We start from the raw sequence: 18,675 nt of genomic DNA on the forward strand, positions 1-18,675 counted from the left end.
CCTAATTGAGGACTTACTAGATGAGCTACTGGAGAGGCTTGCAAAGGAGATGCATAGTTTTGCATTTTCTATTTGTTAGAGAGTCCTTGTAACTGATTTTGTTATTGAACGGTAATTAGTTGTTAAGAGATAAAATGCCACGTATAGCTAAGCCATGTACAAAAAAAAACGTATTATTGAATAAATAATCTTCTCTTCTTTCTCTTTCTTTTTCTCTCAATTTTATTTTATTTTCTCAGTTTCACTGAATCTTAGCAATTGAGCTACACTGATTTGATTTCTGAGTCAATTCATAGTTGAATTGCCTTGTTGTGTACCTAGGCACATAACACCAAATCCCTCGCTCAACTTTAATTGGTACGTTTGAACGAACTTAATCCCTCGTTCATAACCTAATTGCTAGAGACGAAACTAAAATAAAGCCACTGTTGCATTACCTATTCAAGTTCCACTTCTATTCATCTAAACTGAGCGATAGACATCTGTGAAGCAATCATAGCCCCACACATGCTTCGAGTCATTACAATAGATTACTAGAACATGCTTTAAATTGCCAGAATTACTAAGCGATCCGACTATTAAAGCACACGCCAAAATTTGTCTAGCACGTGAATCTGTTCCAAGCTTCCAACCAAAAAAGTTTAAACGTTCAACAATCAACCATTAAATTGAGGTACAGCAAAGGCCATTGCTACAAGCAACAAATTATCCAATAACCAAGGACACAAAGGCCATCACTCTGCTAATTATTATCACTATTATTACTCTAAGAGAAGTCTCAACATGAAGCCAGATTAATTGGTTGCCTTTGATTCGATAACTCTCTTCGCAAAAGAAGGCAGGCAAAATGCAGCAGAATGGATCTGATTCAAAAGCAAAAAAAAAAGAAAAAGGAAAATGAGTCTGTAGTGCATTAACGAGGCTTTCTATTGCACAATATTTAGGTCTTAATTGGGGCCTTGTTCCCCACTTGAGCAAACCAGAACCCAGAGAGGAAGAGTTACCTCAGAGTTGTAAAATTTTAGAGGCCCTTTAGACTCGTTGGAGAACTCATCCTCATCTATGTTAAACACGGGATGCTTAAAATCGACTGCAGGGCCCTCGGTTGAGCAAACCATGAACCCAATGACGCCACTAGAAAAATTAAATTTGCATTAACTCGGCATAATATCAGCAAACAAATGCCATGAAGCCACAAACCTATATAATTTCATTATGTGTGTTAAAAAACTTCTGTAATCCCCCCGTGCGCGCACATAATTATGCATACAGAAAATAATTGCTTAACTGAGTTAATTTTTCAAGCTAATTAATGCTTATGGATGCAAAAATCCCAATAAACAAAACAGTTTTGAAACATATTAGTAGAGTATTGTAATTGCATGCACTGCCAATACTGGCATCATGAGCACAGCACACCTATTTAATCATGAATATATCACAGCAGTGCAATTACTTACAGAGCCCTTTGTTAACAAGTTCAAGAAGTGACAGAACCCTAGGTTCAGAATGTGAATTGTACCTGGGATAAGTGGGGACAGTGGTCCAAGCATAGTTCACAGATCCCTTGAAAATTTGGCGGCAGTTAGAGACAATGTCTTCAATGATATGCATGTGAAGCCATATGCTCTCAGCTTGTGTGCATACTACCCCACCCGGCCTGAGAGCCCTTGCAACTGACTCAAAAAATGGTTTTTCAAATAGCTCTTGCGCCGGACCTGTAATATGATACCCAAAAAAAATAATTACAATAAATGAATTACAATAAATGAATACACAAAATAACCAAGCGTTAGCTTTTCTTTATGTGCTATACTTTTTTTTTGATGGAAATGTGGTGTACAGTATACACTTGTAGCTCAGTAGTAAAAAAATAGAAAGATAAGCAACATAACCAAGTATCTATATTTGTAACTTCCACCCAGCAAGAGGCAGGTTTGGCTAATAACAACATGTCTTCGCTACAAAATGTTGGAATTAGTACATGATGGGCGAATGCATACAACGTGGTATGGTAGCATCTCAGGTCTACCACAAACAATTTGCTAGTATATAAACATCTTTGTTATGTAGTATTTCTACCTCATATCATGCTTGAACCAAGATTTTTTGTTTGTATAGAGAGAACATGTGTTATTTAAATAGTGTAGATGTTTTTCAAAAAATAGAAGATGTTTTAGACTCAGTAGCTTATGAAGAGCTCACCAATTGGATCCGAGGAATCAACAATTATGGCATCATAGGTACCCTCTGCTGCATTTTTCAAGAAGGCAACTCCTGTTTATTACGTGAACACGAAACACGGTAAGTTTAGCTCAAACATAAGCTGTCCGACATGAACAAATCCAGTAAACAGCAAAGAAGAATGGAATCAATTTTCTGTATTTAAAAAAAAAAAAACCATCGCCAATGTGTAGTGTTACTCGGGAATCTTCATATCCAACAGCCACGTGAGGAAAGAATTCCTTCGATACCTTCACACATACAACAAAAAGGTTTAATACTTGAACAACAACATGCACAAACTCATCCATTAGACAGTTCGCAAATGAATTCTTGTATTCAGTTGAGGGAGATAAAAAGAAAGAGGAAGAGACACTCACATCAACAACCATCTTATCAATCTCACATATGTCAATTTGTTCAACAGATGAGTGTCTTGATACTTCGCGCAATACACCACCATCACCCCCTCCAATTACCAAAACCTTGAGCCATATACGAAAAAGAAATCAATTTTAGGTAAACGTGGAAGTAGAGCTTTTTTGGGAATTGTTTGGGAATGAGTATAGTATTTCACCTTAGTCCCAAATCCTACAGAGCACCTAATTCCTGACAGTAAGTGCCAACCAAATCAAAAGGTACACAATTAAAAATTTCCTAGTGATGCTTAAATTAATTTTTCTAACTACCAAATGTAGCCATTTTTTCTCATTTACACTTCTAAATTGAGACATTTACAATTATGGCACTATTTTTTATAGAAGTGGGCCCCAGGTACAAAAACAATATAATGTACCTTTTTAGGTTTTGGGATGGAGCAGAGAGGAAGGTGAACTATCATCTCTTGGTAGGCGCACTCGTCTCTCTCTGTCAGTTGAATAACACCGTCCAATACTAGAACTTTACCATAAGTCGAGGACTATAACCCCAACGAAAATAAAAGAAAAATGTCCATAAGAAATTGGAGTTCAAAAACAACAAAAGTAGGGTGCGGTGCTGAAATGCACCATAACAAATTGGTCAACTTCAGTATCAGCAAAAACACCAAAAAAAATAGAGCTAAGGTTAGAATTTAGGATAAGTTTTAACTAAACAAATCACACAAAAAAAAAATTGCCAGTATCAGACTGCAGTCTGCAGTGGCCCAATACTGTCAAATTCAGTATAATCATCAACTGATAAGTTCAGTATCACACTTCAATTTAGGACTGAAGAATTAATTTGCTCCAAAAAGATTGTTAAATTTCTTAAAAGATGGTCAGTAGCACAGTACAAAACAGAAACAACCCCACCAATTCGGCTTTCTACACAACACCTGATAAAATCGAAAGTCCAGTAAGATATTAACTAAAGTAGGGTGACATGTACCTGAAAAACCATCACATTTTGATAGTCTGATTTTCCTTGAAACAAAATCTTCTCTACTTTCAAGGAGTGTGCCTCACCTACAAGATATTACACCAACCACCATGAGAGATTTAATTATAACAAGTTTTCTCTTCTTCTCTTTAACTAGGACATGGCATGATATGACATGCAAGGGCCGAAGGGCGATGGATATAACAAACAGAAGAATTAAAACAAAAATCAGGATAGAGATTATTGGAAGTGAACAAACTATTTACAAATTACAATATCGATTGCACGGTTATTACTTTAATATAAAGGACAAGTTTGCAATATTTATCAAAGAATAGTCCATAGCATGTCATTGTCGTATTCAAATTAAAACAAAACAAAACAAAAAACATAAGAAGAATTTACTGTCAAATCTTCACAAATATAATTCAACGAGTATATCAAGGATTAGTACTTATGTACTTATGTGGTAAAAAGAAATACCAGGCCACATGGGACTAATCTCGGAGAACCACCCGGGCATCACAGCCGAGATTCCATTAGCGACAACCTCCGATGACGCCGCCTCACCGTCCTCCCCTCTCGCTCTCTTCGCCGCCGCCTCCGCCTCCATTCCTTCTCCTAAGAACTTTTCTTAGGTAATGTGTGTCTACTGAACTGAGTGGGAGGGTACTTTAGAGAGAGAAGATATGTTTGATTTATATCTGAACAGAGACTGAGGTGGTGGTGGCGCGTCGCCTTTATTCGATATTCCCAGCCCTGCGAGCCGCTTATTATGCTGAAAAGTTAGCCAATCCACGCTGCTATCTTCGAAATATAGAAGGGCTCTCCTAACGCTCAATACAACGTTCCATCGAATTTGACGGTTGGATCTTTCAAGACCTGGGGCGCAGTACGAGCCGTCTGATTATCCATCCGACTTCATCGGTTCAATGATCTTTGGAGAGAAATGAAGAATAATATATTTGATGGGAACTCAGAGAGAATTCGTATCCTCTGAGATATCTCGAACTTTGCGTGACTTTATGGAAAATCCAAACCGTTTAAATACGTTCTGCACGAATCTCAAAGCACACATAATACTGACCCCTACATCACTCCCGAATAGCCACCGGACACGTCGGTCACGCAAAAGTTGAGATATCTCAGAGGATACGCACTCACTGAGAAAGCTATCAAGCTGCCTTGAGGAACAAAATCATGTGCTTCTCCTTGTAAATATACCAGGTGTACTAGTAAATGAACACGCCTGTATCATTGGGATTAATTCTATTTTATTTTCTTGTGTCTGGTGTCTGGTGAGCGGAGATTGGCGAGAGCTCTCCAAGACCAAGTTGACTGACGGCCGACTAATGATTGGAGTTTACTGTTAGGGTTTTTTGGGCAGCTAAAATGTTTTGCCTTTTTCTCGAAATTTTCTACGTATCTTTGTCGTGTTCTGTGTGTATTGATGATGAACGCGCATCCTCTGTATTAACGCAAAAGAAAATCTTTTGAGTCAATGAATATTAATGGTCTGATTTTTAAATGAAGTTAATTCGGCAATTGCCTATAATGTTAAAGTCCTTTCAATATTAATACAGATTATTTTTTGTTTTGGTGAAAATTAATACAGATTAGTGTATATAAATTTTAAGATAGATTAAATGATTAAAATTCATTAACTCAAAATATTCTCTTTTGAGTTAATACAGAGGATACAAATTCATGAATGAGAGTGAGAATGATAAAAAAAACCGAAATTTGAAATTAATAAATAACAATAGAAAAAAATAATGATATTTAGATTAACGTGAAAATAATATTATTTGAATTAATAAAAATATTATTTAGATTATATATTTGAGATAGTGAATAACTGTAATTAAAAAAAATAGTGTTAACAATGTGCTGATTAAGAGAAACAATACATAAATAGTGTCAACTTTTTTATTTCTAAACTTCAATCGCAGAAATCCGAGAAAGAAAGAAATAATGTTTTCTCTCTTTATATTTTCGAATAATAGTTATTTCAACATTTAAAAAAAAAAAAATAGCAATAGTTCTAACTATTCTGAATCATAAAAATATTACTTGTATGTTATTATCCTAATAACTCTATTTTTAAATAACCTCTATTTGATGCATCCAAACATATAGTACTTCTATCTCAAGAAAATTTTATAGGAATGTATAATTTAGTCCGATACTCTTTTTCGAAATTAAAATACTTATTCTATTTAATTTATTGACTGGTGCAACAGACAGAAAAATTACTAATTTATCACAGGCTAATCATTGATATTTTGGTAAAAGTGAAGAATTTTATCCTTTACAGATGTGCTAATTAAAAAATAAAGAATAAATGGTTAATCTATTACCAGGACTTACTATTACTACGGATGACGCCAAAATTTTCAAATCCAATGCTTTCGAATGGTTCAAAATTTTCAAATCTATTGATTTTCTATATATCTAAAAAACTAGCAAAAAGAAAATATAAAAAAAATATAAAATTTAGTTTTTATGTACATTTCTATATAAAGATCATATTAAACTATTCAGATCATCTGTTTTGACTTTTAAAATAGAAATATGAATTCATAATGCATGTCCATCCGTAATATACATGTTAAACCAAACTCGTTCATCCTTATATTTGTAGGTGTGAGAATCTATGTTCACCGTATTAATTTAAAAGTTGAGTTTGGAATATATATCGTTCAATAGACATTTAGGTAATTCAAATTAATCTAAAAATTTATAAAAATATTTATAAATTAATATTAATTTATAACGAACAGTTCATATTTAAATATAAATTTTGGATTACATCGGGAGATCTGTACTTTTGGAGAGGGGCTTGGGTACTTGGGATATGATCGACGCAAAAAAAAAAAAAAAATCCACGTGTTGCTGTGTTGGCGTTGTTTTCTTTTTACTTCCCACCTCTATTTTTTTTTTCATGTCTTGGTATTTTTATCTCACTTACAAAGAAATTATAAATGCACCAATGCATGACTCATAATTTTAATTACAAAAATGCGAAACACTTATTAATTTAATATTATCATTAAATTAAGAATATATTTAAAAATATCACATAAACTTTACGATTACTTCATGGTGATACGAACTTCCTCATTCGTGCAATTGTAAAAGATTGTCTTTCTACTAATTTTAACAATTAATTCTTATTACCACATTGGTAAAATTAGAATTATAGGAATTAAAAAAATAATATAAAAATTTATTAAATTATTAATGTGGTTAATAAATTTAAATATAATGATTGCAGAAATAAAAATGTTCTAAAAAATTCTAAGCCTCCGTTCACCTGCCGCTATATGCCTATATGAAGGAGTTGCTGCCATACTAAGAGTTAGCAGGACCCTACGTTAATTTGTTTTATTATATATATGGAAAAGAGATTGGGTACGGTGAGTTGCGAAGTAAAGCAACTATTTTATTTCACGCTCATATTTTGCGATTTTAAAGTTCAAAACATCGATCCGAACTGTTCATCTTGTTCTCCATATTGAAATGTGCTTGGAGACCAAATTTTACATTTTTTGGAAATTTTTTACTATTTATTAAGCAATTTTGAAAGTCGCTGATCTGATAGTCCTGAAAATTTTACTGTTTTTTACTGTTCACAGCAAAACAATAATTTTCAAAAATGCTTAATAAATAGTAAAAAAATTTCAAAAAATGTAAAATTTGGTCTCCAAGCACATTTCAATATGGATTAAACATCTAACGGTTCGGATCGATCATTTAGACTTTCAAAATAAAAATACAGCGTGAAGTAGAAACGTGTTTTACTTCGCAAGTAACCCATCTCTATGGAAAATATAATTATCCGAGATACGGCCAACTAGTTTTTTATACAAAATTTTGTATTCATTTTTATACCTTTTCATGGACGAGCTGGGTTCCTCTAATTCTTGATCTCATCCCTATCTACATTAAATTGACCACTCGGTAAAAGTTCATTGATATTTTATTGCCTTTTGAAATGGAATCCTTGCATAGTTAGGTCCGGTGAGCCTGCATTAAATTTAACCCAACTATTCTAATCACCTAATAAGAAATGAAGATTTTGATATAATTATTTTAACTTCACGTAGTGCATCAGCTATAAATCTTTTTTTTTTTTTATTTCGTCTCAATTGATCGTGCACTGCATGAAGTCAGAATAGCTTTGTTATTATCTTTACCCCCAACATGGGAGGCAGCTTTCTAGCAGCTCTTTGTATTCAATCCTCTTTCTTAACCACCCCTCAACCAAATAAAAAATCTTCAAATATCCTATTTTGAAAGAATAAATATATCACCTAAATAAGAAAGCATACAGAGAATAGGAAAAAAATGCTAACGTTCCTCTTTTTCTTTTTCTTTTTTCTTAGAACGAGATTCTTACAAAAACAATAATATGAAGGGCTAAAATGTACACGACAAGTGCTGATCTGACAAGTATGCGCCTCTGCCAGCTGTCTATTCTCAGCCCAGTCTGTCTCTTCCCTTTGAAATCATCATAACCTTGGCTGTAGTTATCTGCTGCAGCAAAACTTCTTCCAAACCTGTTCCTTGTTCTGGTATTTACTTCCATAGTTCCTGTTTCGATCATCCTTTGTTGGCTGTTTAACCTCTCCAGTTCCTCCTGTTTAGCTTTTATTTCAGCCATGATGCTCTCAGCTTGTCCCTTGTTAATAAAATTAACAATATCAGATTGATTATAAGGAAATTTCACGCACACCACTTCCAAATAGTTATAATTACAAGTATTTTGGGACAAGACAAGAAATAACACGTCCACGTCCATTTTACAAAACACAGGAAACAGATGACTGACCCTTAGCACAAAGAAACATGAGTTATACAGCACAGAGGTGGAACTATACGCTTTTATTATAGTATCCAGCAAAAGACTTCTTTACAATAGATGTAAACCATGATTGTACTTGGATGAAATTTTCAAAATCACATTATAAAAGCTTGACATATAATACATATATCTTCTATTTTCCATATTTTTGGGAATTTAATAGAATACAATACACAAAGCTTTGGATCCAGCCCTGATACTGCATATCCATGAATAAATTTAATTGAATACACAAAGTGATACTGCATATATCCATGAATAACGAATGGGTGTATATGAGATAATGTTCTTATTTTGATGTTCTCTTGGGAAATTCATTGATAATCCCTTTTGTCCTCCAATATTGTATAAATCCCGCAGAAGAAAAAAGAAAATATCATTTTGATCACTCAAATTAAAAAAAATTAAAAATATCATTCTTTAGGTTGTTTTCCTTGAAGTTAATAATTCAGTCATATGGCCTTTCTATTAGATTCCACTTAGGTACAATGTGTAAGAATGCTTTGCATATAAGTTATCAGATGTTGAATAAACTTCCAGGAAAAGATAAAAAATACTTTATGTCAATCTTTACAATGCGAAAGCAACAACATAAGTAATTTTATATTTTTGTTAAGTAATTATGTAAAAGAAAAACTATTACGCCCCTTCATTGCAATGATGTTTTATATATCTACAAAACCCTTCTTTGATGAAATTATTCCCACTAGGAAACATTAAATAATAGTTATTTCTTCAAATTATTTTTTATGGAATCGATATGGTACTTTACGACGTTCCTTTCTCAAGAAAATATCAGTGAAAGGACCCAGACCAATACAAAATTATAAACACGGGATAGATATGAAAAATAAGAAAATTCAGGGACCAAAATGGGAATCGCTTTAAACTTTCAAGAGCCAATGGTAAAATCTTTACAGAACAAAGAAAAAAAAATTAAAAAAAATTGTACTGACTTGCTTTGCAGTCAATTGTTCAATCAGGCTGTGTAACTGTTTCTCCAATTGCTTCTCTCTTTGAGCTGTAAATTAAAAGAACAGGATATAAATAAATACTTAGTTTGCACTTTATGAATTTGGACAAAACAGCATTAAATATTCTAAATTGTAGGAAGAGAATAACAAATAAGATATTAGGAGCCTTGAAATAAACGAGAAACCGACATTGTCACAGATTAAGGTTCCTTTGCAACTACACAATCAACCAAGCTAACTAAAGACAATAGCCCAAACAGACAGATTAAAAATTGCTCAAATATTATCAGATATACCCCTGTTTCAAAAAGTTCATTAAATTACCAGGTAGTTTGATTAGCTGCCAGTATGGTCGATTGCATCTCAGAAAGTAAGGTATGGAACTCTAAAGACTAATCCATGAGAAGGCAATTCTAATAAGGTATGACAAGAGCTGCGAGAATTTCATATTAAAGGCTTTGAAAAGTACCAGCTGAGGGCTTCTTTTCTGATTCCCGCTGAATGGATCCCCATTCTTTCTCCAACTTTTGTACTAGTTCTTCCATTAGTTCCTGAAATATTAAAAAAAGAACTTCAAAAGGACAAAAAAAAAGTAACATACAACTGTAAAAAATGTAAGTTATTAATTGAGCTTGACCCTTGGTGGCATTTTGCAATCCTAAGGAGCAGAATTTCATATCCAGAATATCCAATAGATCACTTGGCAGGAACACTGCACCAGCCTGCCTATACTGTACCATGCACTCCTACCAGAATAGCTCTAGACAACAAAATGGCTCTGAGGGAGTGGCCCATGTCATACAAAACATCCCAAAGTTCAGGATATTTAGAAATTTGAGAAGTGCAACAATCGGTCAAATTAAAATCAGAATGTGTGCACCCACTAAAGCTTACAGCAAATGAAGGGCATTTTGGCATTTTTGAAAAAAAAATCCTGCATTTAATGGGGGATAGGGTATTTCTCATCCTCCAGGGGGACATACAAACAATTTCTCGGTTTAATAGGGGTACTGAATTTACCAAATCTTTCTTCTTTTCCTCCAAGTCCTTCAGCTTCATGCTTCTGGAAGCTTCCATCTCGCTTGAATCTGAAACTGCTGTTGATGTTTCTGATTGAATAGTAACCTCCTCTTTTTTTAGTGCCTTTTCAAGTTCATCTTTTAGGTGTTTCTTGGATGCATCCAATTCCTAGAAAATTATTTCATCGTCTTACCACTTAGTTGTGATTCTCTCTTCATTGTTTTTAAGCCTATAAACTTCCAGGTCACAGTTTCGGTACAGAATGCACATCTGCTATGGTTATAGCGCATGCTTGACCACAATATTAATTAAGGCCTTTTGCATATCAAAGTGCCGATTAAGACTACTTTGAGTTGATTGCATTAACCGGGGTTACTTTGTCTCAATTGTGGCTTAATTACATGACTGAACGCAAGTTGAGGTCTCATGCATGTCATATGATCACAATCAATGATAGTTCTAGCTAAGTTCATGCAAAACTGAAAAATGGAGAAATTAAAATCAGATTCAGGGTCAACTGTACAGGATAGGAACAATTCTGACTTAAAAGGTGGGTCATTTGGGTAACTGATCGCAGATGCCATATGGGATACTGTATGATTGAGAGTAAACTAAGACCTTAAGGCAAAATAGTAATGATCAGACCTCAAGTTTTGTTCGAAGCAGGTCAGCCTCCTGTACTTTCTCATAAATTTTCTGTTGACAGTTTGATATAGTCTTTTCATAAGCAGAATTCTCCTCTTGCAGGGCAATTTCTCTTTGTTGAGCCTAGAAAAGATTTCAAAATCAAGCCAGTTGAATAAAATTCCTAAGTTTTTAGAATCATTTCAGTCAGGTCAGTACCGGATGCCATGGTAGTATGGTTCATTTACCAATTAGACTGGTTTCAGCCCCTGTTTCCTCTATGCTTTTCTTATTGTCTCTGACATTTTCAGTGCTGGATTCCATCATAGTAGAATAAAAGAATGTGTTATATCATGACTCAATTTAAACAAACTTGCACAATGAAGGATAACTCAATTGAAGCATAAAAGTGTTCTTTCAAAAAAAAAAAAAAAAAGAAGCATAAAAGTGCAACGGAGGGTTATGGTTGAATTCATCGAGCAAGTTAAAATTGAGGTAAATTGGTAGAACTGCCTCAAATTAAGTGTAATTGTACAATTAACAGTTAGTTGCCCTTAGTTGAGGGCAAAGGAGGTTAAATATAGCCTGAATGAACGCTACAGCGGGTGTGATCCATCATCAATGACAAGAATGAACAAGTCATCTAATTACAATGAACAGATAAAATAAATTAATAGATACAAAACCAATCGAGGAAAAATAGAAGAAAACATGTTCTTTTGTTGTGATATGCGCGTTTAACTGGAGAGCGAGTGCGGTGTTGGAGGCGACGGAGTCGGCGTGGAGATGAGGCAGCCGCTGGGAGAGATCGTCAGGTGGGATCCTCAACCGTAGATCCTGGATCGAACGGCGGAGAGAGGTCGCGGCCCGGTCAAGCTCATCGGCGCGCCGTTGTTGGTCAGGCGTGAATGCCACCAGCTCTGAGGCGGACCTCGGGTTGTCCTCGTCTGACGTGGCATCTCCCCTGCCCACCACGTCGGCTGCCCAGGCGAGTAGACCTGCCATGTCTGGTGAAGGCAGGAACTTGGATCTCTAGTTTCCCGGGGCAATTAACGAGAAAACTGTTCTCGAGAGCATTCCGAAAAAACAAAAAAGAATAGATTAAGAATGGCTAAAATTTTTAACAGACTAATTTTAGCTTCATGCAGCGCAAACTATATCTAAACAGCACGGTATATGATCAGTCTGCTCATGAAGTCAAAACTGCTCTGTTAAAATCTTTACCTAACATATTAAGTGTTGATTTAAGTGTAACAATTTAAGTGTCCATATTAACAATTTAAACTCGTTATTAAGTCAAAACGGTATTTAAGAATTACATATTAAGTGTTGATTTAAGTGTAACAAAACACCTAACATTTTTAGTTACACTACGGCTAGAAGCACTTATTTTGAGCTTAATACTCTTTTGATGATATTTCACTATAAAATTTATTGAATTGACTTAATAATGAGTTTAAATTGTTAATATCAATATACCTTTACATACAAAATTTATCAATTTTCAAATCTATATAGTATAAAATAAAACGCTAAAAAAAGAATTTGTAAGTTAATTTAATACATGAAAAAAAAGAGGTAGCATAATTAGTTAGGAAAAAGTTCCAAGTCTGCTGCACTCAAAAGTCCAAAGTTTGATTCTCCCTTACGATTTCACAGCTTATGCCGAGATTTTAAAAAGTTAATTTAATGCATTCATTGTTTATAATTTTTCAACCTTAAATGTATATTAAATTAATTCAAAAAATTATAAAATTTACATATAAATATATTACTTGTAAAATAAGTCGGTCTCAAGAGTCTAAATTTGTTATTTAAAACCGTTTCGATCCACTTGTTATTATTATTATTTTTGAAATATTATGTGTCCGACCTGGATGAAAATATTTGTGGGGAAGTTGTCAATCATGCACTGAGATATTATTAACCGTATGTAAATAAATAAATATATGCGAGTTATGACTTGTAAATAAAATTTTGAGCGAACTTTGCATTATAATTATTTAGTAATAAAAAAAATAAAAAAAAGAAGCAACTGACCACTTGGGTAAAGTCAATGCTCAATTTTTTTATTGTTAGTATTTAAAAAAAATCAAAACTCAAAGAAGTACTTGATACGGAAAAAATATTTAACATGTCTTTCCACATGAGATTAGGTGCGTGTGTGATTCTTTTCACATAAAATCAAATATTTAAACAACCTTTATCGCGTGATAGCGAAATGTTAAGAAAATGACGTTATGCTCATATAACGTCGCTATAACGCTAATTAACACTATAGTTTTTATGGTCTAAAATCATTATAACGCGCTATTTAGAACTCTGCATAAAACTGATCAACCTTTAGATAGAGAGAAAAGTTAAGAAAATAAATTTCTTCTTCGATAAGAAAATGATATGTAATCATGAAAATGAGCAAATTTGTAATCAGAAAATAAATTCCCTCTTCGATAAGTGCTGCTGTGCTGGTTCACATTTTGAGCAGGCTTTGGGAAGAGAGAGCTTTACAAAAATAGAAATATTGTCTGCTTATCTCTCACCGATGACGCATGTACGAGGTCTTCATGTCAATTGTCAGCTGGTAATCTGGTATTCGTTATTTTAGAAAAGACTAAGTAAACTTTTAATTTTGATATTTTAGGAGGGCTACAAATTAAAAAATTCCGCTTAACACCAGATGAAACTAACCATTTATCTAACCTCAATACTTATCCAAACTAATCACTTGTCTAAATTTTGCATCTAAACTCTACTTTACGTCATAAGTTAGTAATTAAAGTAGGATTGAGAGTTTGACACTTAATTTTGTTTTCAAAACCTTTATCTAATTAACGTATAATTCTTTTCTTACAATAACATTCAATATAATATTATAAATCTATTTTTTAGTTTCCTACGGTCGCAGACACACAGGATTTTAACTCTCAATCAATTTCTTCACTTCCCTAGTGAGACTTAACCTAAACAAGCTACATGATAATATGAATTATACTTTGAATTGAGATCGAAAATACCAACACAGAAAGTGTACACACATGGAGAGCCAGATTGAACGGACGTCCGTACACGAATGGTACGGACTTCGGGATGCAATGGCAAATCAAGATGCAAATGATAAAACTGAAGGTGGGGAAGAAGCGGAGGTTGAGACTGAACTTGTTCTGAATGAGGCACTGACTGACGATGCGGAGATGGAAAATGCTGATGAGGGAGGACAGGATGACAGAGATGCAGCTGAGGTGCACCATATCTCAGTATCAGTTTTATTTATAATTTGGATTTACAATCATTTATTTTAATATTACTCATGAATATTGTTGATTAATTATTCTTTTCATTGATCTATTTTTTTATAAAAATATGTTATTTTTTATGAGGTTTTTTTTAGGAAGCAGCTAAAGTCCCCAAACTCCAGTTCCCAAAAAATTCCCGAATATTTTTAAAAATAAATATCATGTAAACTAATGTAGCAAATTCAGTAAACTTCAATACTAATCCTGTAAACTAATTCAACGAATCATATCAACATAAGAATTTCTCATTTTTGTGTGGTCTCCAATAACTTTCACTTTAACCACCACTTTAACCACTTTAACCGCTACTTTAACCACCACTTTAACTGCTTTGACCAGGACCACTTTTAGACCTTTGACTAGAACCACATCTAGAAGATCTCTAATAGTTTTTCAAAATTAAAAACTAACTAGGACTACTTTAAAATTTTGTAAACAAAAATATGTAAAAATAAAAATTGAGTTTTTTTTTCAATTTTTTTTTAAAATATCCTGCTAGATGATACTTACAATTATTTTAAATTATGTAAACCTTATCACATAACTATGTAGATAGTTTCGTTGAATCCTATAAACGGTAAAAAAAAAATTCAAATTTTAATTTTTTTTTCAAAATTTTTTTTTTCAATTTTTTTTTTAAATTTGCATATAGATACTACTTTTAATTATTTTGAATTCTGTAAACCTAATCACATAACTCTGTAAACAATTTCATTGAATACTGTAAATCAGTAAACAAAATTCAATTTTTTTTTTAAATATTCAAATTCTTTAAACAGATATATGTAAAAATAAATTCAAATTTTTTTTCCAAATTTTTTTCAAACTTTTTTCCCAATTTTTTTTGTCAAATCTCCTTCTAGATGCTACTTTCAATTATTTTGAATCATGTAAAACTTATCACATAACTGATAACTGTACAAATAGTTTCCTTGAATCCTGTGAACCTGTAAAAAAATTTAATTTTAATTTTTTTTCAATTTTGTTTTTAAATTTGCATATAAATGTTACTTTCAATTGTTTTGAATTCTGTAAGTATGATCACATTACTCTATTAACAATTTCGTTGAATAATGTAAAAAAAATGTTTCAATTTTTTTTTTAATTTGTATCTAGATGCTATTTCCAATTATTTTAAATTCTATAAACCTTATCACATGACTCTATAGACAGTTTTATTAAATACTGTGAACTGATAAAAAAAATTTAATTTTAATTTTTTTTCAATTATTATTTTTATTTTGCATCTAGATACTACTTTACTACTTCTAATTGTTTTGAATTATGTAATGCGATATTCTATATAATGTAAAAATAACAACTAACCTCATAACAACATAAACAAAATGAATTGCAAATAAATAGAAACAAAACTTTCAAAATCAAAGAAAGGGCTTGTGAAAACAAGAAAGGAGATCAACCTATTTAATCAATATATTTTCAGACTAGAATTTTAAGGAACAAACATTCCATCATACTAATCTCATATCTAAATTCACCAAAAGGGAATATGTTGTTGCTCTACAACTGCTTTTACATGAGGTTCTACTGCTTCTAGATGCTTCAAACCTTTTCTCAAAAGAAAGAGGCTCGTTTATAAGAACTCTTACATGATGCTAAACAATGTTTACTTGTGCATTGTTTTGGCTCAGTCTCCGTCACTCTCTTACATGATGCTTTAATTCTCTTTAATTTTCCCTCTGACTCTTTCTAATAGCTTATCAGTTATACCAGTTTGTTGTATTCGTACCGGTAGTGTACCGATTAGTAATGCATCAACAGAAAAATAGACTTCCAGTTCCTACAAAAGAAAAAATGTCACAAGCTGTCAGTAAAGATAAGTTACTGCCATAAAGCGAACTGTAAATTATACAATCCAGGTAGTAATTATTAACCAAAATACTGAACCTAATGCAGGATTGTGGAGCAATTGAATTGCTTAACATCTTATTTTAGAAATAAATACTGGACGTTCTTTACATGTTATAAAAGTAAGCAATTTCTGAGTAACAAGTCATGCATATTATGAAATTATGTAGTTGAATAGCAAAATAAGGTTTACCAACACAAAAATTAACATATCCGAACCTTCAAATCAAGGAATAACAAAATATTGGGAGCTCTTGTGCACAACAGCTGAAATCTGATCAATTTAACCAGATACACTAATTATAATAAAATTTATAAAAAAAAACACAGTGAAAGCATCAAATATGTTCCCATTGAGAAAGGACGATAAGAAAACATGAATGGCAGAAAATATCATTGAGAAAACAGGCCAGGTTCAGACCGACGAGACCCGATCCGTTTGGTAAACACTAGATGGGGGTGTTATCCATCTTAGTTAATGTCATGAATTAACATATCATGAAATAATTTCAATGCAATTTAATCACTAACAAAAAATTTAATAAATATTTGCTACAGCCTACATACTTTATGGATCAAGTACAAAATATTAAGGGGCATAATATTCGCTACAGATTTCATAGATCAAGTACAAAATACTACAATCTTTACATTAAAGCAATTTATTCACCAACATAAAATTTAAGAAACCAATTTCCTACGCCCTTACCAACTCTCAGGGCATGTTCGTTTGTCACGGGATTACACGGGATGGGATTTAACGGGGATGGGAACTCACTTTTGAAAATGTGGGAACGCAAGCACGAGATTGATTATGAAAATGTGGTGAAATGAGTGTTCGGTTGTACCGTAGGATTATTTGTGGAAAATTATATTTTTCTTTCTAAAATGCTTGATATTATACAATTATACTTATTATTAATAATAATATTATGATTAAATAAATTAGATTAAATAATAACATAATAACATTTATTAATTATTATTCCATAAAAAAATAAGTATTTATTTTTATAATTAAATAAATTATGTTTAATGAGAGAGATATAATCTAATCGTGTATTTATAAACTAGATTTTTAGTTTATTCATTTATTAGTGAGTTGGATAAAATTGTTAAAAATTCATGTATCTTATCCACGCTTAAACCATATCTCAAATAAAAAACCTTTGTCATAATTATTTTGGTCTGAGATAGAACCGAACAAATATGATTTAAAAATAAGATGAAAACAAATCACATTTTTCTTTTTAAAATATTTAATATTATATTATTATTCTAATTAATAATATTATAACATATAACTAATTAAATAAATTGGATCATAACATATCAATAATTATTATTTTATTATTTTATAAAATACAAATATTATTTTTGTATAATTAAATAACTTGTATTTAATGAGTATAATACTTGGTTTCTTCTTATTACTTAGTTTAGCATTATCATGATTCAATTTTTAGTATCCGCATTATACAATGAATAAAATACATAGAGAGAGGGCGCCAACAGAAAATATTTGATTCTTTCCGAGTGCATTTTTGTCCCGATCAGCTTTGGTCTTTAGTCCCACAATTAAAATTATAGAGGAGAGAGGGAGCTTATATAATAATACCCTTTATGAAATAGATGCAAAGCACTGGAAGAAAGAGACAAAAATGTTGAGTTTTTTTTTTTTTTTTTGGTATCTTTCATGACCCGTAGGCCTTACAAACTTCCACTTACAACAGAATTAGAAAACTGCTGAGTATCTAAATCTAGATCCCAACCCATTCTGTCAGTCCCCTCCCTTCTAGCCTGGTTTGCCAAAAGATGCGCCATTTGCAACTCATGATGGTCCCTGCCTTGATGTACCACTGTCAATCCTCTTCTTTGGTCCTTTAATTGCCAGGCCTCCCAAATTTCATGGAAACTCCTCCAGTCATGAATTTTTGGCTGCCGATGAGCTAGGGAATCCACTGTCTCCAGGTAGGGAGTCAGTGTACACAGTACCCCGATTACCACCGTGTGCAGTGAGCAATTTGAGTCCCTGTAATACTGCTATTGCTTCCACTTGAGCTGAATTGACCGCGGTTACCCTTTTTGCAACCCACTGAATTACTCTACCCCTGCTAACAACATACAATCTGATCCCCGCTGACCCATCAACAGACCAAGAACCATCCACTACACATATTGGATCCCTTTGAGACCCGTTAGCCCGTATCCCCTGATTTGGGTCTGTTGTCCTGCTGAAGGACGCATCCTCATTACCTGGCTGCACCTTTACTCCTTCCGAATACAATGGCTGACATGCAAGCAATATTTCATTGTAGTATTTTGAGCAGGTATACAAATTCTGCTGCTGCCCTCCTATGACAGCGTCATTTCTAACCCGCCAAATTGCCCACATCATGCACAAGGTTTTAAGTATATCCAGATCCGATAGAGTTAAAAAGAAAGA

General features: G+C 32.9%; 2 protein-coding genes across 2 annotated transcripts; both read right to left on the reverse strand.

Moving 5' to 3' along the window:
- Positions 1-640: 640 nt before the first annotated feature.
- On the reverse strand, positions 641-4,370 carry LOC144565286 (spermidine synthase 1). The gene is made up of 9 exons (XM_078314999.1): positions 4,066-4,370; positions 3,592-3,668; positions 3,020-3,142; positions 2,604-2,708; positions 2,402-2,474; positions 2,206-2,277; positions 1,523-1,718; positions 1,005-1,134; positions 641-863 (listed from the first exon to the last, which is right to left on the reverse strand). The coding sequence occupies exons 1-9, from the start codon at positions 4,193-4,195 to the stop codon at positions 795-797; spliced, it is 975 nt and encodes a 324-aa protein (XP_078171125.1). The 5' UTR covers positions 4,196-4,370; the 3' UTR covers positions 641-794.
- A 3,379-nt stretch (positions 4,371-7,749) lies between these two features.
- LOC144565287 (golgin family A protein) lies at positions 7,750-12,158 on the reverse strand. Its single transcript, XM_078315000.1, has 6 exons — positions 11,779-12,158; positions 11,089-11,211; positions 10,444-10,611; positions 9,893-9,974; positions 9,406-9,470; positions 7,750-8,266 (listed from the first exon to the last, which is right to left on the reverse strand). The coding sequence occupies exons 1-6, from the start codon at positions 12,070-12,072 to the stop codon at positions 7,967-7,969; spliced, it is 1,032 nt and encodes a 343-aa protein (XP_078171126.1). The 5' UTR covers positions 12,073-12,158; the 3' UTR covers positions 7,750-7,966.
- Between the last annotated feature and the right edge of the window lie 6,517 nt (positions 12,159-18,675).

The sequence above is a fragment of the Carex rostrata genome, chromosome 14 (genome assembly GCF_964058835.1).
Source record: "Carex rostrata chromosome 14, lpCarRost1.2, whole genome shotgun sequence".
In the NCBI taxonomy this organism is placed as follows: Eukaryota; Viridiplantae; Streptophyta; class Magnoliopsida; order Poales; family Cyperaceae; genus Carex; species Carex rostrata.